Here is a 22,882-nt window from a genome sequence, read left to right on the forward strand (position 1 = left end):
CTTTTTAAAATCAAATACTACTTGACCTTAACAGACTGCCTGTAATGTATTTTGAGAGAACACTGACACCCTTGTTAGTCAGACACATGGTCCTTCCTCCATAAAGCCACTATTAAATTGTTCTTAAGGAAAACAAATCTCATCTTTGGGCAAATAATGGCATGGTCTTTGGGCTTTGCTTTCTCCGCATCAATAGGAAATAAATGCCCATTTTACATGAAGACTTGAGAAGCTTCTGGTTTCAGTAGCTGGGTCTTGAAAAAAAGTGAAATGGTGGTAATAGTCTGAGTATACTTAGTGCTTACTAGAGAAAGCTATTTCATCCTTTATCTTCTGTTTGTTGAAGTCTTGTGCATAAAACTGAGCCAGATGTTTAATCGAATTTAAGTTTTTCCAGGCTGGTTACTATGTTGTTGTTGCTGTTTAAAAAAGGGTGTCTAAAATAAGAAACTCCCGATAGATGTAACTTTTCATCAGTGGCCATAGAGGGCCTTTCACCTGTGATATGACCCAAGATTTGCAGTTTCATCAACCCAAACACTGCTTCAGTCTTGCTGGTGCTCATTCGATAGGTGGCCCACCTTTTATAATATTTCATAGCAGTGATCTACGTCAGCCCCCTGCAGTTCATTGTGCCGTATTCTTAAAAGATGTGATTCATGTGGTCCAGGTCCTGCCTTCAGGCTTCCCATAGGCACCTGATTGGTCTTTGGATGCTGGGCTGGGTGGGCCTTGGGCCTGATCCAGCAGGCTCTTCTTATGTTCATGTGCAGCTAAAGATTTGAAGACCTGTCTTTAGCCATTACTGCTAAATAATAGTATTCAGGGCTCAAACTGGAAAAGATTTTGCCTTGTCCTGAATTAGACCCTTTTGAGAGAAATCATTATTTATTTTTTCCCTACAGGCAATCAAGAATAATGCTGGATTTCGTGTGTGGATCCTCTTCTTCCTTGTGATGTGTTCCTTTTCTTTGTTATTCTTGGACTGGTATGGTAGCTAACCCTGGCCTGTTCATTATTCATATAGCCCTGACCAAAATCTGCTGAAGCCACCTGGGACTGATACTGGCTGAAGATGTTTTCCTTACAAAGCAACACGTCTTGTATTTCATGCATCATCTTGGTCGAAATACCTTGACCAGACATGTGCATTTCTACACCTCCTGCTACAGGAAGTACTGGTCCAACTGGAAGTTAGGTTTAGTGTAAGTTCACACAGGGAACTGTTGTAGTGCATCAACGAACATAGCTTTTTAGCTATTTACCCAATATTTTATTACAATGGTCTCTTTCTAAATATTTTTGCACACATGGATTGCTGGTGGGAGTTTTGCAGTGCTGCTCAGTGACCAAGCAACTGAAGTTCACAGCAAGTCCTAGGGTCTCATCTGTCAACAAAGTTCATACGTGACAGGTTGAAAAAAATCAAACTGATGGCCTAAATGAACCTTATTCCAGAACGGCAAAATAAATTCCAGATTGCATTGAAAAGGAAAGGTTTGACTGTTTAGAATGTGATTCTTCACAGTTGGCATTTCAATTTACAACAAAACTGCTTTCTATTTCTTTCTTTTTACATAAATGCACCACTACAGAAAACAAAGTAATCCAAATTCTTCAATCGTAGACATGTAGAATAATCATCATAGGAAAACCTGAGGTGAATGTTGCCATAAGTACAGTGATTGGAATCCTTCATTTTTGATTGATTTTAAATGCAATAATACATATGTCTATGTCAACATACTGAGCCTGAGACTTGGTTATCCTCCTTTTTCTTTATTTTACACAGAGTGAAAATGTCAAAAGTTACATGTGAATTTACATTCAATAAAGTACCTGACTACTAGGAAATACAAACATGGTATAGTTTAATATGTTTATATGGGACCGAACTTTTTTTTCAAAATGCAAAAGAAAGATTTGGCACATAATTTATTGCTTTTATGCATTCCACACAGTAATGATGACATACTAAAAGTTCTTTTACAACATGAAGCTATGTTCAGTATGAAAAGTTCTTAATGGAAAAAACAACTGGCTTTTGCTAAGCGGGCTCGTGATGCTGAAATGTATCGGGAGAAAATGGAACCAGAAGTGGAACCAACCATGTTTGTTCTACTACATGTGTGTTTTTGGAAAGCATGTGTCTACAAAAATAATGAAACTTTTGACATGTCCACTGGGAAGTAGCACATTCAGAGCATGAACAAAAATAGCAGCTGAGTGCTTTGATCCAGTGATGACCAACCCTTCGGTCAAGTGTACGCAAGCCAAGGCCCAGGTTTGAGAGAGTATAATTCTGGTGCAGTGCTTTTCAACCAGGGGTACTTGTACCATTGGACATCCTGTCAAGTGCCACTACTTATAAAGCATTGCTCTGGCGCCTCTGCAGTGCATGCTAGCACAAAAGCACAGCACTGGACACATGGGCAAGAGGCAAAGCCAATCTCTGAGCCACAGCCTGCCACGCAACATTTCCGTGGTTTATTCCAGGAGTGCTACAGGTTGACCACCCAATGTTTAAGCCGCCTTTTCCAGTGATAAAGTTAATGAAAATATTTATGTAATGTACGTTGAAAGGTTTATAAATAATAAACATGTAATAGTTTAGAAACTTGCCAACACAATAAACGTGCACCTACAATTCTAGGCTTGTCTACTACTCCCCCCACCCATCACCCACCCCATCCAAGTTTATCTCAAGAAGGCAGCCTGTCTCCTATTCTCCCTTTCCCCACATGCCATTTCAGAAATGCAATGGGAATAGGGCTATTTTTATGCATTTAATGCATTTTCTCCCTTACACCCAGTTCTAAAATGTTTACATGAAAGTCCCACTGAGTCCAGTGGAACTGTTTTCCAGGTAAATATGCTTAGGGTTGCAGCCTTAATGTCTAAAGATTAGAAAATGCCCAAACAGTGCTGCTAACGCAAAGCATTTTGCAACATATAAAAAGGGAAACCTTTTAATGTTGTACAAAAAGAGAAAGTTCTAAGAAAACTACTCCTCCTGTCGTGTTGCACATATTACATTGTGGGCTACCTCTACAGTGGCTTTTTTTGTCTGTTCCGTAGGGCTCCACTACTTATCAGAATATTTTGCTGCCTAACATTTTTGCACATTCACTAAACATCATGATCCACCATTAAAATGTACATTTCCGTAGTGTCTGTTTTGTGTCAGTGCAAGTCCATATACAAGATTCTCTAGCCATAGTGGAAATGCAGTGAAATGTTCACAGCTTTAACAAAACAACAATTAAGCATGCCTTGTTGCAAAGAACTTAATTACTTCTAACATATCTGTTACAGTGAGAAGAAACAGGCCAATTTTATTTTTTGGTACTCATCTTTGAGTCGCAAACCAATTTTAAATACAGTTTATTAACTAACCCACATAATTTCTAGTTATGGCTATGATAATTCAGATTGCAAAACTGATTTAAAAATGAAACATTAGTACACACAGTAAAATGCACAATTCTCCCCTGTGTCCAAACCCCTGGATGGCTCAATGGAATTCTAAACTGCAAGAAGGTACCTAAGTTGGAATTATTAACAGAGAAACTGGTGTTAAAGCTCTAAAGCAATGCTGATATGCACTTGGCCATTAATGGTCTAAGTTTTTATTTTCTTATTTTTCCTTTTTGCAAAGCAGTTATCGGCAAACCAAAGCAATTGCACCATAAATATGAGTAACCTCTAAATTATCCATAACAATGAGACGTTCGATGAAAGCCCCCTTGATACCTTCCAATCAACAAGATCAATCACGTTAAGCCGATTTCTCAGCTGCTTCAGTCTCCTGCTCAGAAAGTTTCTCTTCTGAAAGCACTGTCATCCACGGAGATACGGATCGTGTGATCGTTTGTTTGGCCAGGTTGTAGTGGTTTATAACTGTATAAAATTTCCCTCTAGCACTAGAGTCTTGTTCAGAGTAGTAGTTCTCTAATCCAGCCGGAATGCATTGATTGTTCTGAAAGACAATCATTTCAATGTATTTAAATTATTTCTAAGCCATTTTTCTATTGTTGTTTATAATTTAATTTAATCCATGGTGGGTAACAAGAATAAAACAAATATAACAGAGCAGGACAACAAACGTGCCCACCTTAACTTCTGCACCATGAAACTAAAAACAGTCTTCTAGCCTTGCATATTGTACTTGCTTACAACACCCATGTACCCACCCTTTCCCTGGGTTTTCATCCTGTGCAAGTTGAAGGAATACTGAAGTTTTCTCCTAAATTCTCACTCAGTCCGCTGTGGGTACACTTTGTCACACAGGAAGAACCTAGAAAGATACACCACCCCTCCAAGATACGCACTAGAAGAGTGAAACAGTTTTCTCTGATATGTAAATCATAAAAGGACTTCCTGTTTCCTGTAGATTCTCAATAGGAGATGGGCACATAGACCATGATCCAGCACAAACCCTACCTCAACAGTCATTCAAAAAAAATAAAAATGCATGCACACCTTTGATGCAATTTTCCATCCCAGTATCCCCAAACAACTTTTCAAACTCCCTCCAGATATAAAGGCAGTTTGACAGAAGAGGTGTTGAAGCAAGAACTGCAAAATCCTGCCTGTGTTCACTCAGAAGAGTTTGGATTTGATATCCCGCCTTTCACTCCCTTTAAGGAGTCTCAAAGTGGCTAACATTCTCCTTTCCCTTCCTCCCCCACAACAAACACTCTGTGAGGTGAGTGGGGCTGAGAGACTTCAGAGAAGTGTGACTGGCCCAAGGTCACCCAGCAGCTGCATGTGGAGGAGCGGAGACGCGAACCCGGTTCCCCAGATTACGAGTCCACCGCTCTTAACCACTAACCACTGAAAATCTCACTTTTTTGTTCATTCCCATGAAGTCCCCTGCTCCAACCTGACTTTTCAGTTTCTTACGCTTCAGCTCTATCAAGTCCATGGCTGAACCTCTTTAAAACCTTTCTATAATAGACCTTTCCCTCAACACATGTTCTCTATGTGGAGTACCTGATGATGTGGTTCCTGCAGCACTTTAAAGAAATGTTGCCAATCATCTGCTTGAGAGGGAAAGGAGAGCAGCCAGGTGGGAGAGACGAAATCTAGGAACATCCTGCCTCAAGCAGCTATTAAGTGGAATTTCATTTTTGCTTCAAGGTTCAGCTCTTGGACCAAGAGGGGAAAGTGTGCTGAACCAGATGGGGTTGATTCTCCATTCAGTGGTGTGTGTGTTTAAGCTTCCTTAAGTCCACAGTCAGCTCCAAACTGGATCTGGGGGCATGTCCATGTTCTCAAAGGAGTTGATAAGCATGATTGGTGTGGCAAAGTATAACTCATTTATTAAACACTGCGTTATCTCACCCGTCAGCATCTCTAAAAAGCGGAGTCAGGAGTCAAAAACCCTGCATTCATTTAAACTTAAATCTATTGTCTGAATAGGCAAAAGTAATCAACTAACATTATTTCATTGGCTGACACATATTCTGTATTCATTTTCAGTTCTCTGAACATTGATTGGGATATTACCAAAACACCCTCCACAAGTGCACAGGGCTTCTGTTACTGTTCTAAATTATGTAGAAGATTAGTGCAAAATAGCCTAGAATTGAGAGGGACAGAAATAACATGTTCTCCCTGCCTTTCATAATTTTGCAAGTCCCTCAGGTCGCCTTTAGTTTTTAACCTGAACTAAACCCCAACCTCTTTGAACCATTCCTTTAGTTTTCATTATTAGTTATTCCCCTAAAACAATACAGATAATCAATACATTGGAATCACTGTGTTCTGTTGTTGCTGGTTTTAGAAAACTATGTATTACCTTGAAAATGAAGCCTTCTGGACAGGTATGGTCATATTTGTAAACCTTGTAGACTACCAGAAATACAACACATGTCAGGAATGCAAGGGCGAAAAGGACCAAAACAGTTACCTGCAAACAGACAATATATTATCAACATACTTAGCAAGACAGTTTTCTGTTTATTGCACACTGTTCACCCCCCCCCCCAAAGCCACTCCAGAAAATGATGGAAAGTTCTGAAACCTACCAGAGCTCCAATTCATGCCGTGAAGGAGCAGGTATATACTGTGCACCTAAATTACCATGACATACAAGTCCATTCATGCTGTTGCCCAATTCCTGTGATTCTTCCCCCACAAAAGAAAGGGCAAAGAGTCTGTAAAATTTGTCTCTGTGCACCAACATCACACATTTCTTTAGATCAGAGATGGGAAACCTGGCGCCTCCAGATGCTTGAACTACAGCTCGGCTCATCCCTGACCATTGACCATTCTAGATACGGCTGATGGGAGTCGGGGGTCCCAACAACATCTGAATGGCCACAGGTTCCCCATCCCTACAGGCTTGTGCCTCTATTTCCACCTCATAAATTGGAGCGAGGGCTTGGTGTGTCAACTGAACTTAGGAAAAGCACAGCATCTACTTCAAAGCAGATTTTATTAAGTCAATTCTAGCAGCACAAGAGAGTATCTTTCCTCTTTGCTAACAAAGAGTCAAATGATATGTATTATGGCTATACAGTGTGCTTCTTAAGCCTATTTTTAGCCTTGCTCACTGCAATTGTTCTGGTAAAATGTTTCACACCAAACTCTGAATGCCAGTACCTGTTCAAAGGCTGCTCTTTATGTTTCTGGCTTCATTCAACCCCAATGAAAAACCAAATGGAGTTCAGGTACTTCTTCCCTGTTCTTCTAAAGATGGAAAGCTCTACCCTTCAGCAGAGAGTTTGCTCCTGATAGGCAGGCAATGCCTGGTGGGACAGGTTCATTACTGCCTACAGTGGTACCTCGGTTTAAGAACAGCCCTATTTACGAACTATTTGGTTTACGAATGCTGCAAAACCGGAAGTAGTGTCCCAGTTTGCGAACTTTACCTCGGTCTAAGAATGGAAGCCGAATGGTGGAAGGGCACTGGCAGCAGGAGGCCTCATTAGGGAAAGCACACCTCGGTTTAAGAACAGTTTTGGTTTAAGAACGGACTTCTGGAACGGATTAAGTTTGTAAACTGTGGTACCACTGTATTTAATAGAACTGGTGTCTTCCACATTTCATCTGCTCCCCAACAATACAGAAACAGAATCCCTTATGGACCTAAGTCTATAAACCACACAGTGACTGCCATGCTAATAGAGCTGAAATTGCTCATTTTATTGACAAGTCACCTGTGTTCCATTTGCCTTGATTTACCCTGGAGAGGATTATCCAAGCTGTGACTTATCTTTGCGTCTGGTGATAAGGGCTCTACTCTGTTTTTGATCACTCTTTCATAAGAAAATGTCATGAACATACGGAGTGTCCTTTTAGATTCAGACTCAGTCCTGTCTATATTCCACTGAAAAGCGGGAGAAGTGAAGTGATGAGCAGTTTGTCCAAGTTCAAGCAGTCACAATGCCAAAAAGATCCCCTCCTTCTTTTGGTCATCTGAAGTCTTGCATTGGGAGGATGGGGATTTACACTTGGCTAGTCAGAGATGCCAGAAATGTACTGTGTTACTGTACTGAGGGTTCCTAGCCCACTCTTCGAATTGCCATTACCATAGGAAACAACAAGAGCAACAATATTCCAACCATTCAAATTGGACAGAACATCCAGAACCGTACAGACAGATTAAATTCCCAGAGATGCTTGACTAGAAAAGAGTGATGTCTTTTAATTAAGGTAAAAGTAAAGTATTTTAATTTTTGAAGAACTCCCAAAAGACATGGGAGCCATGCCCATGAAATTCATTCCTCCAGGAACTCATGGGCAATGTGCTTCCTTCCTGTTACACAGAGGAGGGCAGTGGAGTTCTGAGATGAAGCCACACCATTTGCCCAGTCCTCTTGGCTCTTCCATTACTGCAGTGGCTTGGAACCTCAGAAAGCAATGGGCACTTCGCTGCAGTAGCCTATGAACCAGGTTGCAGACTGCTTGCTTGTCTCTTGAAGGCCTTGCTAACAGATGCCTCTCTGGGTGCTTTCTGCCCCTGGGACCCTCATGCAAAGATCTTCATACAATGATGCAGAAGTCACTGTGTTCTGTGTGGTGGGAGTCCTAAACCAGACACTAATGGACTGGATGGAGAACAATAAACTGAAGCTCAGATTGCATTGTGGGGGTCAGGAAAACCCCCAGAACAACTTGCAAGGGTAGGAGAGAGGAGATCAAAATGCTCAGGGAGTTCCCCCCCTCCAACAGGAAGCAATCATGAATGAGAATTGGCCACCTTAAAATGCTACAAGCAGTGTAACTGAAACTTACAGATTGTTGTGATTTGAAAGCTTTAGAATGAAAAAGGATACATATAATTGGATAAAGTACGGATTTCCTCTCCTCCCTTTTCCTTTTCAGCATCAAGATAAATCCTGCAATTCTCTAGGGGAGCAAAATCCTACAGCAAACTCTCTCCAATGCATCTGTTACTTAGCAGCCAAACCCAACAATCTAATACCATGAAGGTAATCCCAGTGTGATAACCATAAAGTAATATCTAAGTGACAACAGGTTTTTCATGTTCCATCCACTAGTACATAACAATGCAAACATTTAATAATCCTCCGAGTAGATATGACTCGGGAGTTGCTTTTTGTTTATTTTCTTCTACCTGCATGAAATAGCTGTCTTCAGCTTTTACATGCAGAAACATCCTGATTTGCTTTTTATGAAAGTTGTTGGTAGATTATATTTCACAATGCAACTCTGAAGTCTTAATCTACAAAACACTATGCTGCATTTTGTACATGTTTTAGGAATGTTACACACACAAAATGATCTAGAAACTACAAGAACTCAATTCTTAATTGGACCCAGGACATTGGTTAAATTGAGGTGTCACAGTAAACTGTCATTTGAGCTTCCAAGCATGCAAGAGGCAAACCATGGCTTGGCCTTGCTTTTTATAGAGGCATGTAATCATAGAATTGTAGAGTTGGAAGGGACCCCAAGAGTCATCTAGTCCCACCCCCTGCAATGCAGGAATCTCAACTAAAGCATCCATGACAGATGGCTACATCACCTTTCAGCTCACTTGTCTCCTCCCAGAATTGTTATTATTTATTATTATTAAATTTGCATACCGCTGTATACCTGTAGGTCTTAGGGCGGTTACAACATAAAATCACAAAATACATAATAAAAACAACACATTAACCCCCCCCTTCTCCAAGCTGCTCCAAATTACTGAGAAATGCTGTGTGTGATGCCTATATTTATCTCCCTTTGGGTCAAAAAGTAGCTGGCCAAGCCATTTTGGGTTGGAAGACTCACCTGAAGGGAAAGTGTTAAGCACCCCTTAATCATCACTGCAGTTCCAGTCAGATTCCTTCTCACCCCAAGCACTGCATTTTAGTTTAAAAACAACAACCTGCTTAGAGATCACCCATCTCGCAGAGTTTCATCTAAAAAGGTAAAGGGACCCCTGACCGTTAGGTCCTGTCGTAGCCGACTCTGGGGTTGCAGCACTCATTTCGCTTTATTGGGCGAGGGAGCCGGCATACAGCTTCCGGGTCATGTGGCCAGCATGACTAAGCCGCTTCTGGCGAACCAGAGCCGCACACAGAAATGCCGTTTACCTTCCTGCTGGAGCGGTACCTATTTATCTACTTGCACTTTGACGTGCTTTCGAACTGCTAGGTTGGCAAGAGCAGGGACTGAGAAACGGGAGCTCACCCCGTCGCGGGGATTCGAACCGCCGACCTTCTGATTGGCAAGTCCTAGGCTTTGTGGTTTAACCCACAGCACCACCCGCGTCCTCAGAGTTTCATCTAGTTTGGCACAAATGCAGGTAGGCTAATCTTAAACTGTTCTTATAGGACATGAGTTCCCAGCTTTTTTGGGAGAGTGGACACATTTGGAGTGTTGACAAAGAGTCGTGGGTATAGGGACATTGGGGGCAGGGAGCACCCTAATTACAAAATGGCTGCTATGGCCAGTCATAGAAAACAAGGTAAAAAGCCAAGTCACTTGCCTCAGAAACCGAGTGCAAGGCAGAGGTCGCGTCTGAGACCCATTGTTTCCACTAGTCACTAGTGGAAGGACCAGGACACATTAGTGATATGTATGGTACTCTACAGAACCACTGATGTTAAACAAGCCTCAGTGTCATGCACATTCATTGGCACATTCTTTTTTGACCAACTACAGGTCTGAACCCAGACAAAAAAAATCAGTCTTAATTATGGTTTACTGACACTTCAATAAATTATAGTTAAGATGTTAGTTAAGATTAACTATATTAACTATATTTGAGTTGGGATGACACAGCAAGCTGAAGTTAATCAAAATGGAAGTGGAAGATTCCCATCTCCTCCTTGCAGCTTAGTTTATTTTCTAGTCCAATGATAACCTGACAAATGGATAATAATAAAACTAAAGTTTTCTACCAGTTGAAAACTCCCACAGTGCAGCATGTCATCATTACCACCAGCTTCAGCTATTTGTTTGGGAAGAAACTCTTAAGAAATAACCTTGCCTCAAACCTTTTGCCAGTATCTGTAGCTCAGTTGGTTAGAACATGGTGCTGATAACACCAAAGTTGAAGGTTCAATCTCCATACGGGACAGCTGCATATTCCTGCATAGCAGGGGGTTGGACTACATCAGGGGTGGCCAACTCCCAAGAGACTGCGATCTACTCACAGAGTTAAAAACTGGCAGTGATCTACCCCCTTTTCGGGGGTTCGGGTCAAAGATGTTGAGTTTTTTCAGGGAGGAGGGGAGCCACAGTTGTTCAGCTTCTTTGGGGGGAGTCAATGATCTACCAGTGATCTACCGCAGACATCCAGTGATCTACTGGTAGATCATGATCTACCTGTTGGACATGCCTGGACTAGATGATCCTTGGGGTCTCTTCCAGCTCTGCAGTTCTGTGATTCTATAGCTATACATGGTTGCTTTCACCACCAATCTTAGCTGCTTTTGTAACTATGCCATCCTCAGGCCTTTTGCTTTCTGAATGGAGTTGCACACATTTTATAGGCATTGACTGGGTATCAGATATGAATTGTGTCACAGCACAAAGCTATCCATTATGTGTATACTTTTAGTGTTACAATTTTGCTTTGCTTCCTTCCTAACAAGAAGCTCACCTGTCTATCTGCTATCTTTGTCTTAGGTAATCTGAACTATGAGAAGGTTAATTTCTCTCTCTTTTTTTGATCCTCTAAATTCCAAACACTTGCCAATGACTCAGTACAGTGAGTGGTACCTTGGGTTAAGTACCGGTACTTAATTTGTTCCGGAGGTCCATTCTTAACCTGAAACTGTTCTTAACCTGAAGCACCACTTTAGCTAATGTGGCCTCCTGCTGCTGCCGCGCCGCCGCTGCACGATTTCTGTTCTCATCCTGAAGCAAAGTTCTTAGCCCGAGGTAATATTTCTGGGCTAGCCGAGTCTGTAACCTGAAGCATCTGTAACCAGAGGTACCACTGTACTTTTAAATCATATTTATTGTCTAACCTGGTGACAACTGGGTTAGCAAAGCTACACCTTCATCCCGATACAGCCACACTGTTCCAGGAACTTGTAATGGGTTTTTGATGTTCTGTCCCATGTTGGTTTATGCTCCTCTGTTATGCAAAGTCCCAAAAAAAATGTAGTACAGAAATTGTAGGCACCAGCAAGGCCAAGTCTTCTCACCCATTACATCCAGTAGGAGGGATTTCACGCCACTGGTACAGAATAAGGGCTGCCTCAAGATGCATGCCAAGGATAGCAACATTCAGAAACAGCCCTAATCCATCCTCACCTTCCAACAAAAGCTAATCTTTTGTTTCTCTGCTAACCAAGAACATCCAATCTTTAAAAGAAAAAGCAAATTGACTTTTGGCCAGCCTTTCAATCAGCCCTCCAACATTTCCAACCTGGACAGGATTTATCCTTTGCTACCGATCTGTACTTGCAAGTTTACAGTATTAGAGAACAACATTTTTCATGCACCATCAAATGGATGATAAAAACCAGCAAATTCATGAGCTCAAACATCAAATTTCTGAGACAGTCTACTGACCAGTGCAGACCCTAAGAACAAAGGAATAAGGAGGAGGGGCATTTGAGGAAATTAAAGTTAGCATGGGAAAGAAGGAGCAGAGGTTCAGGGAGCTATCCCTTTATGCTAAATAAATAACAACCTGTAGATAAACAGACATAATCCAATAGGGAATTATCCTGCACATGCCATATTTAAACACACAATTCCCATTAATTTAAATGAGGCACATGCAAGAGACTATCCTGTTGGTCTGAGCCCTAAGATTTTGCATATAGGTCTGTGGGGCTTTCTTAGAGCAATCTCAGTCTAATTAATAATAATAATAATAATAATAATAATAATAATAATATAATTTCATTTATGAATCGCTTCTCATGAAGCTTCCCAAGCACAATTTACAATGAAATAAAAACATACACAGAACAACTGCATATATAAAACAGCTAAAACTCTAGCATATATAAACACAATTAACATTTTTCTTTCAAAAACAGCAACACTTCTATAAATCTATTCAAATTCATCCGATACCAGATGGGATAAAAGTCTCCACCTAGAAGGCTTGCTGAAAGAGGAATGTCAAGAAGAGGCACCAAAAAGACAATATTCTGGCAAAGGTTCCACTATGATTCTTCCACCAAAGAACTAAAGATTTTAATTCCTCACTTCAAACTTCCCCCATTTATGCAACCATAGTTGTGGGCTGTTGTTTTTTGTTTAGTCACCTGCAAGGCCCAAGTGAGCAAGATGATAGGTTCTAAATACAAGAGAATAAGTCAAGCATCTGTTTCTTTATGCCAGAAATAAAGTTATGATATGACTTACCTTAAACCGTTCTGAGACACCTTCAGTGATACTGACTGTGAACTCAGCTATTTTAGGAGTACGAAATTTTCCTTTCTTGCGGTCAGGTTCATATTCTGTTTTTGTCTTGACCACCACCTTTGCAAGGAACATCAACAGGAGACCAATTACCAGCTTGATTGGTGCAGCCAAACTCTCAAACATATAACAATGCAGCCGTCTCTCCCTTTGTGCATGACTTGCTCATTAAATGTAGTTTGCAGTGAAGGCAAGTGCCACAAAACAAACCTGATGAATCCAGTTCTGCAGCTCATCTGCTCACACGTCAGAGGAAAGCTGCTCAAATCGTGAATCAACTCATCACATGCAATTCCGTCCTCAGTCCTCAGTGACATGAACATTATGAGCATAATCTACCAGAAAGTTCTCCTGTGAAACAGTTCCTGTCTGTTTCAAGTGGGGTTTGCTTGTACAGGAAACGTATCCATGGGTGGTGATAATATTTATGTGCCAGCTTTCTCTCAACGACCCTCAAGGTATTAAAAAGAGTAACTTACTAAAAACAAGAGCCAACAAAAAGCAAATCACAATAGCTGAACGCAGCAGCAATTTAAATTAATTCAAAGGCTTCCTTTAAAAGCGAGATTTGGGTTACTGTACTTCCTAAAAGCCAGGTTGCAAAGTATCATGGCAAGGCCTCATTTGCTGAATGAAGATCTTTATGGGAAAAGGTCACCCTTAATGTTTTTGATGTCTCAAGGATCTCCCCGCCACTTTTTAAGCAGCTGCATAACATGTACTTTCTTCTGCCACTGTATTGGGAAATTATGAACGTAGATTATTTCTGGAAGCAGATGTGTAACAACCACCTCATTTCCTGTGGTGCTGCTTTTTTCTCATTAATTTGACACCAAGTCTTGCCCTTACCTTGGTGTCATATTAGGCCATCATTCAGGTCTCTAAGTTAGGTATATTTCCGTGCAAAAGGAAGCTTGTGTTTTACCCCCAGTGTATAAACATCCTTAGGCTGCAACTCTAAACATCCTTACTCTGTTTTCAATGGGGCTTGCACCAACAGGGCTTACTTCTGAGCAGACACCTGCAATTTCAGTGGTGTTCATGTTCACCTCAATGTGCTTAAGGTTATAAATCTTCCTTAAACGCTGGGTGGCTTAAATTGGGGGTGGCCAACATGGCACATGTGCCCACAGCAGCATTCCATGGCACCCACAGGTTTCCCTCCCCAGCATCCCCCCCCAAAAAAAATCATGCTTGAAAGAAGCATTCAGTTGTAGCCAATATAATAGTCTGTGAGACATGAGGGGTTGTGTGTGTGCTGCCCATGACAGCTTCTCCAGATGTGCAAATGTGCCCCAAAAGGTTGGCGAGCCCTGACATATATATATCCTTGCAGAATACCTTTAAAAATGGTGCTGTTTTCTAGAATCAGAAAGCTGGACAGATTCAAGGTCTATGAGGAGCTCCTGTGCATCATGACTAAGAGGCTAAGCTATAAACTGGGCAGCTCAATAGCAATGACCTTCCTTAAGCCTTTTCTTAAAGGTTCCTTGAAATAATGGGTTGTACACTGTGAGCAAAACATCCCCGGCCGGCCTTCATCTTTCTCCCCTCCCCTCTGCAGCCCCCTGCATGCCTCAAAATGTGCTCTGGAGGGTTGGGGAACCCTATGGAGGGACCACAAGTGGAAGTCCTGTGACACAAGCAGAAGTCTGCTCAGGCAACACTGGGCTCCAACCACTTTACAGGAAAGACTATATAAACACCAAGTGTACTATTACTGTCCTTTCCAAACTCACTGCATTGGGCAGAATTTGATGATCCAATACCATATCAGAGAAGGACATAGGGTGGCATTCAACCAAGTTTTACTCAACTGTTAAGTCCACTAATTTCAATAGTAAAACTTCAAAATGCCTCATGAATGAGGAAACCTGTTGCTACACCATGCTCTTTTCCTAGGTAGAATTTCCCCATAAAATTAAACCTTGAAAAGTCTCCTTTTTAAAATCACATCCCTAGCAAACAGCACTATATAATGCAGAGGTGAGCAAGCTTTTCTTCTGTCAAGGACTATGCTCTAGCGGCTGGAAGCAAAGGTGGGAGGGGCTGCCTGCCATTTCTCTCTCCCTCCTTTGATGCTGTTTCTTTCCCTCTCCTGTCTCTCCTTCTCACCCCCCCCTTTCTTTCTCTCTTTCTGCCACCCCTCCTGCCATTTCCCCCTTCTTTTCACCGGTCTGAAATCGGGCCAAGAAATCATGCTGAAGCCATGTTCCTACCTCTGCAAGAGGTACATCTTCAAAAATGAGGCAGCTGCAAGACCCTCTTGAAGAAATCCTTGCCAAGTCCTGTTAATTTTTTAAAACAGCAACCAGCGGCAAACCTTCCTTTCATGGTCAAGATGCTCAAGCTATTCAGTGCCTTTTGCAGGCAAGGTGGTGGCTGTTCATCTACTGGCATTCCTGGATAACACAGGTTTTCTGATTTCAATTCTGACCTGGTTTGGGACAGAAATGGCTTTTTAGCCATTGGCCACTGCTCACTTTCAGGAAGTGAAGAAGATGCCTTAAGCAGACTCAGATCACTAGTACATCTAGCTCAGGACTGTTGGCTCCCTGATTATTTGTGCAATGTTTCCAGAGAAGTAGAATGACTCCAGTGATTTACTGAGCAATCAATGTGATCTGTTTGCAGGGAGGTTGCATGATGTTGCCTGAAGCAACTGTGAACCCACACTTTCCTCATCACAAAAAGTCTGATTTTTGGAGGAAACAGGTTTGCTAGGGAAAAATACTAATCATCTTCAGTTGTGCCAGGCATACTCGCTTTCAGCGTCTGGTTAAGCCCTTAACTGTGGAAACAGTTAAGTGGTTGAAGGGAATTAAAGGGTTATCTGGAGGACCACAGGTTCAGCATCCACCATCTAGAAGGAATTAGGTACAAGTAGATGCAAAAAGGGAGTCGCAATACACAGTATCCCAGGAGAAGAATGAGCCCAGCTTCTTCCTGCATTCAGAATGCAGTTGACACAATTGCCAGTTGAATGATGAAAGTCTATTGTCCTAGCCTACTGTCTTTCTTCACCCCTTCCATACCTCAAGCTGACTAACTGCCTTTATTCTATTTTTCAAACACACACATACACAATGTACATTCATTAAACGGAATGTCCTTTTTTGCACTAGTTGCTTATTTAAAAACCACCTAAGCAAAACCATATGAAATCCTGGCCCAGAGAGGGGCGTGGCCTTGTGATATCTCAGGGAGCCAGCCAAGATGGGATTTCCTCAAGCTTTGGAATGAGCTTTGGAATTGCACGCCTGAGAACTAAGCCAACTTCAAAGGTGAATGTGTTATGAGCCAGTATTCCAGGTTTTGTTTTTAAATAGTAGCAAGCTGAAGAGGCCATTTTCATAAGGACCACAATGCACAAGGAGGGGAAGTGTTCATTCCTCCCCCATCACTCCTCTAACCAAAAACCCCTCATTGGCCTTAGGAAGAAACCTCTTGCTCCTGCCAGTGCTAAGAGACAACTGAGTGCCATGTGCAGTTTGACCCCGGTCATTATCAACGGGCTTCTACAGGGGGTTCCCCACTCAAGCTATCTATGTCTGCCTGCACATACGCTTGGGATGCACATGCTCCCGGCATCGCTACTTGGCTACCATAAGGCAGAGGAGGCAACATCCATGTCCGCAGCTGCTTTTAACCAAAATGGTTCTTGGGGTAGCTGCAAGCGGCAAAATGGCTGTTTTGGAAAAGGGAGAGACAGATCAGTGGGGGTCGAGGGACAGGACACAGGGGCATCCCTCGTGGTACCGTGAGACCAAAGCAAGTCACACAATTTCTGCTGAAACCGTAGCCTTCTCAGTGTGCAGCTACCCATCGGCTTTCAGCGGGGGGGGGGCACATCTTATTGGGCAGAGGTACTGGCTGACAAATTCTTGCACCGCTGCCCTATGGGCCATGTGGTGGAGAGGGAATTTTTAACAACGGCCTTGGTTCAGGATACCCTGTTAAGTGGCAGAAGGCATCGCATATTCAAGTAGCGTGGGGTGGGACAACCAACAGCCAGTACCTGGAGCTGGAAGGCCCATTTTCAACTCAGCTGTAGGGACTAGTCCAGGGGTAGGCAACCTAAGGCCCGGGGGCCGGATGCAGCCCAATCGCCTTCTCAATCCGGCCCATGGACGGTGCAGGAATCAGCGCGTTTTTGCATGAATAGAATGTTTCCTTTTATTTAAAATGCATCTCTGGGTTATTTGTGGGGCATAGGAATTTGTTCATTTCCCCCCAAAAAATATAGTCCAGCCCGCCACATGGTCTGAGGGACGGTGGACTGAGAAAGGTTGCTGAACCCTGGACTAGTCTATGCAATGAAAGGAAGGATTGTGAAGCCTAGGGCTTAAGCACTTCTTTTGTGGCTCCCAGGGTGAAGAGTGAGTGGAAATTATGCGGGAGAGAGCTGGCCTCAGGAGTCCTTGTTTATTATATGGACAAGTATAGTAGGGGTGGTAGTCACCGACTTTTATGCCTAACAGACCTAGAGAAATTAACTTAGTCAAGTTCATTAGTTTCAATGGGATTATGAAAAATCAGCCTGGAACCCAGTTTCCAGATGTACTTGATGCCCAACTGCCGATTACATTATTTGGCAGTTTCTGCTGAAGAAGAAAGGGAAACACCCGTCAAAAGCCAAAAAGAGTAGCCAAAAGCCTTTACTAGCTAGCCCAACTCAACGACGTTTTCCAGGGGACATGTCAAGATATGCTCCTATCCCACACACAACCTTGTCATATTCTTTACTGGAGAACAAAATTATGTAGGAGCAACAACTGAAGAGCTGGGCTGAGTGCAAAGAGGGTATCTGGTGGGCAAGAAGCCACACCCAGGGATGTGAACAAAAGCATGTAGAGCAGCTGCAACAAAGCCTTTGTGTGTTCTATGTTGCAACAACCACAGCTCTCAGCTCTGCTATTCAAGGCTTCCAGGCCCCTAAGTATATCTACAGATTCCTTTTCCAAGCATTACTTGCAATTTATCTTTACCAGCTAGTTAAAAAGGGCCAGTACCTACTCTGGGTTGTCTCTAAAGGATATTTTTATTTAAATTTGTAAATATTGCCCTACAAACATGTTTGCAGGACAGTTCACATAGGACTTTGTTTTTTTAAAAAACAACTATCATAAATAATACGGAATACAATCGTAAAAATTATTGTACAGCAATAAAAAGACAAAAGCAGCAGTTAAAACAACTGAAATTTTGAAGCCTGGGGGAATAAGAAATATAACTACTTCAGCACCAGACACCTGGGGAGGGAATTTCACAAATCCAGTGCCACCAAACTTATCTGAGGTTATTCCAGTGTAATTATCTGGGTTCCCCAGCCCACAGTCCTAAGAACTATAATTTTGTGTGGGTGCTGAGGATTCACTGCTATGGTTTTTCCCTGGGAAGAGGCAATAACCATGAAACCAGGTCAAATATGTAGCATAAGCTATGAATCCCTTTCTGTCCCTAGAAAAGTATCACTTCATGATGTTGGTAATGTACTGTAATTGAACCCATGCATGACAACCACGTTTTACATGTCCTTTAGAGGTACAAGCATTTCTTGTGAAAGCCTCCTTCCTATCAGTCCAGGCAAGAGGTGAGGAAGAGCCTCATGGGGTTGTTCTCTAGGGAAATCTAATGGAGAAGATCTGAGAGTATTTTTGTTCAAAAATATTTCTTAAGCTGCACTGCAAACCCTGGAAAGAAGAGGACAACCTCATTATTCAGAATGAACTTATTATTCAAACACATAGGGATGAGGTTGGCAGCAGGTTACTGGCTAAACAATGGGGGATTGGAGATTCAGATGCTGTAAAATGGAGTAAAAAGACACAGAGATATTATATGATTGAAACAGATGTACCAGATATATGATACTGTAATTTAAAAGGTTCACAGGAAGTAGCAATAGATTTAATTCTCAAGGAAAACCTTTAAACTATACAATTGTTGGTTCCGACATATTTCTCAAAACCGAAAAACCTGGTTTCACAGTGTTGCTTTGCAATCCTCTGTGACAGACATTCTTTTGTTGTTCGCCTGAGATCTGGGTGCGATTGTCAGGGGTGGAAACCAAAAACCGACTGTACCTTATCAGGAGGTGGGAACTGTAGTTGATTGACATCCAGGGGTGTGATCAAGGGGATGGTGTCAAATCCATCCTCCAAGAGGGGCTGCTTTGTGCTCTTCTCGCTAAAATTATTTCCCAGCTTCACCATTTTCTTTTCCTGGACGAAAGAGAGTCCTGGAAAAGGCACACGTGCGGAAGCGCAAAGGACGGGTCACAAGAACACTCTGCACCAAAAAATGGCCAGCCTCCCTCCCGATACGAGACCACTTCCCACCTGGGGGGCACGACCAACCCCACTTTCCTAACATGTCAACCATGGAGGGCGGGGGGGGGGAGTGCGCTACTCGATCCCTTCCTTCCCCGCAATTCGGTGCGCAGCGAGAGAGCCGCTTGCGCGGAGCCTGCACTGCGAGTTCCAAGGCTGGGAAGGAGGCAGGTCTGGGGTGAGACCCATTTCGCCCCTCTCGGTGCCCCCCCCCCGCAAGCCCTGGCTTCCCTTTCTTCTCTTCCTCCCTCCGCCCCCGCCTGCCCGCCTCCATCACGGCGCCCCTCCTGGGCTCCCCGCATCCCTGGATCCCTTCTCCCCGCGCCTCTTCCTCTCCATCCACCCTCCGCTGCCCCTTTGTCCTCTCGGCCCTCCTTCTCCGAGACACACGGACTGCGAAGGGGGGCCCGCGGCTGCCCACCCCCCGGGGCCAGGCCGCGCTCTCGGCGCCTCACCTCGCCTCCTGCCTTTGCGGATGTTCCTGGGCTCGCGGCTCCCCCAAGCCAAGCACGGCTCTCCTCCGGCAGCAATGGCGGAGCCGCACGTCGGGTCTCTCGCCTCTCGCTGGCGAAGGGCTGGTGGGGAGCGAGGGGAGCGCGCGGCCGAGGGAGCGGCGCCGGGTTACTGGGCGCGCGGCGAGCGGCTCCTTCCTCCGCCTCCGGCGTGACGCAGCCCGCGCCTCGCCTCCCCCCCCCCCCAGCCCCAGAAGCGCCAAGGAGCCCCCGGGCGACCCACGCCCCGTGCGCTCGGGATGCGGCAGAGGGAGGGAGGGAGGGCGGGCAGAGGCGGGGGGCTCCGTCGGACGGAGGCTTCTGCAGGCTGCGGGATGGGCAGAGGGAAGCTGGGGCGAGGCAGCCGCGGAGCGAGCGAGGCCGGCGGGCGGGCGGGGGTCTCCCGGAGCGCGTGCGCCTCTCTCTGCTGCCGGCGCCCCCCTGCACCACCCGCAGTATTGCTTGCACTGGTTTTTATCTCACGGGGGTTTATTTCTTGTAGAAACCGTGGGGTGGGGGGCTTATTACTGCGAAAATGTCCCCTGGAAGTCCCCCCACCCTGCTAAAAAGGAGGGGGCCCTAAGGCTCCCCCAGGAGAAAACAAGCGCCGCAGCCGAACAAAGGGAAGCGGGAAGCCGCCTGCCCGGCGGAAGGGGCTGTGCGGGGCCGACCCTCCCGACCCCGGGCCAGGCTCCCGCCACCTCCCCGGAGCGCCTCTTCCGCAGCCAGGAGCTGCTCGGATGCCTCGTCCTCCCTCCGCCGGCGGCGCCGGCCAGCAGCGTGTCGCTGCGCCCCCCCCCCCGGGCCCCGAGACATTGAGTGCAGAGAAGGGGGCGCTTTGCCTGCAGCCCCGAAGTGGGACAAAGCCCCGCACGAGGCTGGTGGGGCGCTTTGCCTCTTCCTCCTCCACTTTGGATACCTTGGGCCGTTGTCCTTTTAATGCCAACCAGGGGGTGGGGAGTCAGCTGCAGACCAGTACATGTTAAGCTAACTGCCAGCTTTAGAACTGGCAACTGGGCACCATAAGACTGGGAAGACCCTCCGGTCCTAGAATCATGTAGTTGGAAGGTACTCCAAGGGTCATGTAGTCCAACCCCTGCAATGCAGAAATCTCAACTCAAGCATCCATGACAGATGGGCATACAACCTCTGCCTAAAAACCTCCAAGGAAGGAGGGCCCAACGACTCTGGAGGGAGCCTGTTCCACCATCCAGCAGCTCCTACCATCAGAAAGTTCTTCAGGGTGTTTAGTTGGAATCACCTTCCTTGCAACTTGAGGCCATTGGCCCAGGCTCTGTCCCTGCAGCAGGAGAAAACAACCTTGCTCCCTCTTCCATGTGACAGCCCTTGAGATATTTGAAGATGGCTCTCTTATTTCCTCTCAGTCTCCTCTTTTCCAGGCTAAACACGCCCAATTCCCTCAAAGATTCCTCATAAGGCTTGGTTTCCAGACCCTTGATCATCTTGGTTGCCCTCTTCTGCACATGTTCCAGCTTCTCAACATCCTTCTTAGATTGTGGTGCCCAGAACTGGACACAGGACTCCAGGTGTGGTCTGACCAAGATCAGGACCTGGATCTGGAGACTATACTTGTGCTGATGCAGCCTAGAACAGGATCATCTTCTTTTTTGCTGCTGCATCCCACTGTTGACTCGTGTTCAGCTTGTGGTCTACAAAGACCCCTAGATCCTTTTCACATATACTACTGGCAAGCCAGGTGTTCCCAATCTTATATTTGTGCCTCTGATTCTTCCTGCCTAAGTGTTAAGTATAGAACCTTACATTTGTCTCTATGGAAATTCTTTTTGTTAAGTTTGGGCCCAGTTCTCCAATCTGTTATGGTCATATTGAATCCCGATTCTGTCTTCTGCAGCACCAGCTACCCATCGCTGTTTGGTGCCATCTGCAAATTGGATGAGCATCCCCTCAATTCCTTCATCCAAGGCATTTATAAAGATGTTGAATAACAGTGGGCCCAGGGCATGTAGAGACCTCACACACATTGATATCTTGCGTTCTTGTGAGCATCCGGCTCACCACAGTGGGAACACAATGTTGGACTTGATCGGAAGAGCACTGCTGGGTGAGGCTTAAGTTCTAACCATGGCAGGCTCCCATGTATGGTACCTGGAGGCAGAAATGGGCTTGGAAAGAAGATGGCACTGTTTTTATGGCACACGAGACCCAGCACATCTCATGGTAAAAATTAAAACACGGCAAAGGACACCTACATGGGCTAGTTGTGTTTCATCAGCAGTTCGCTAATGAAATGGATCTATCAGTGCTGTGCCAGTAACATTGTGATAATCAACAATACTGGTGTGATTAAAAAAAAACATCTGGCTTAGTGAAGGGAAATCTATTTTGCCTCATGTTTCTTGAGAAGCAGAATAGAAAATCAATAGTATCCTGGAAAAGAAAAGAAAATGGCTGAAGAAATATTTTGGCTGCTTACTCAGACAACCCATAACCACTTTTCTTATTTAAAAGCTTGCCATATGACATCTTCAGCCACTGAGAGGCTGCCCTTCCTAGTTTATGCCCATGTGGGAACCCAGGATGATCACATCCCCACAGCCACATGGAAACATGGGAGGCTTGGTAGTCACTGAGTCACTGACAGGCAGACAGGTATTATAAATATTTTTCAGTGACCAAAATGAACATGGTTGCCAGTCTCTGCTGAAGGTACAATTACATTTCAGCAGCACTTGTTGAACTTCAGACTCTTTAGTTTATAGTTTATAGAATTGTAGAGTTGGAAGGGAACCTGAAGGTCATCTAGTCCAACCCCCTGCAATTAAGGGATCTTTTTGCCCGACGCAGAGATCAAACCCACAACCCTGAGATTAAGAGTCTCGTGCTCCACGGCATGGGAAGGCAAACTAAGGCCCATGGGCCGGATCAGGCTCAATTGCCTTCAGGATCCGGCCTGCAGACGGTCTGGGAATCGCCGTGTGGATCACCAGTGTGCGCGTTCTTTCCCTCTCCCTCATGGCGGTGGCAGCACCTCCTCCCTCCCTCCCGGCTTCTCCCTGCCCTGCCTAGAGGAGGAAGGGGGCTGGGCTTTGTTGGTGCCAGCAGCAGCAGCAGCAGCACTCGAGCAGCCACCATTCTAAGCAGCCCCTCTCCGGAGCCCTTTCGCACGCCACTCATCATCTCACTGCCACCGCCGCCAGCCCCTGCTGCTTGCAAGACACAGGTAAG

General features: G+C 44.6%; 2 protein-coding genes and 2 long non-coding RNA genes across 4 annotated transcripts in view; 2 read left to right on the top strand and 2 right to left on the bottom strand.

Annotated features, from left to right (window-relative positions):
* The window catches only part of STX18 (syntaxin 18), a 48,413-nt gene extending 46,553 nt beyond the window's left edge, over positions 1-1,860 (top strand). Inside the window, exon 11 of the mRNA XM_083630740.1 lies at positions 906-1,860. Coding sequence (XP_083486866.1) covers positions 906-1,001 — 96 coding nt within the window. The 3' untranslated portion in view covers positions 1,002-1,860. The remainder of the gene's footprint in view (positions 1-905) is intronic.
* Positions 1-22,882, top strand: part of LOC310770353 — a 571,729-nt gene that overhangs the window by 326,124 nt on the left and 222,723 nt on the right. The window lies entirely within an intron of this gene.
* On the bottom strand, positions 1,764-19,959 carry NSG1 (neuronal vesicle trafficking associated 1). Its single transcript, XM_083630851.1, has 5 exons — positions 19,640-19,959; positions 18,939-19,093; positions 12,796-12,912; positions 5,804-5,914; positions 1,764-3,979 (listed from the first exon to the last, which is right to left on the bottom strand). Exons 2-5 carry the CDS (start codon positions 19,065-19,067, stop codon positions 3,779-3,781), a joined length of 558 nt encoding a protein of 185 aa, XP_083486977.1. The 5' UTR covers positions 19,068-19,093; positions 19,640-19,959; the 3' UTR covers positions 1,764-3,778.
* On the bottom strand, positions 7,043-12,789 carry LOC310770340. The gene is made up of 3 exons (XR_014552088.1): positions 11,406-12,789; positions 8,049-11,167; positions 7,043-7,990 (listed from the first exon to the last, which is right to left on the bottom strand). It is a non-coding gene; the product is annotated as an uncharacterized lncRNA (long non-coding RNA).

This window comes from Podarcis filfolensis (genome assembly GCF_964270895.1).
Source record: "Podarcis filfolensis genome assembly, chromosome: 9".
NCBI classification, from domain to species: Eukaryota; Metazoa; Chordata; class Lepidosauria; order Squamata; family Lacertidae; genus Podarcis; species Podarcis filfolensis.

Coding starts and splice junctions, on each gene's coding strand:
- NSG1 (XM_083630851.1), bottom strand. CDS start 19,067: ATGGTGAAGCTGGGAAATAATTTTAGCGAGAAGAGCACAAAGCAGCCC. Junction 12,913..18,938: donor AGTTCCCACCTCCTGATAAG/GTACAGTCGGTT, acceptor TTCCTTGCAAAG/GTGGTGGTCAAGACAAAAAC. Junction 3,980..5,803: donor CAGAAGGCTTCATTTTCAAG/GTAATACATAGT, acceptor ATTGTCTTTCAG/AACAATCAATGCATTCCGGC.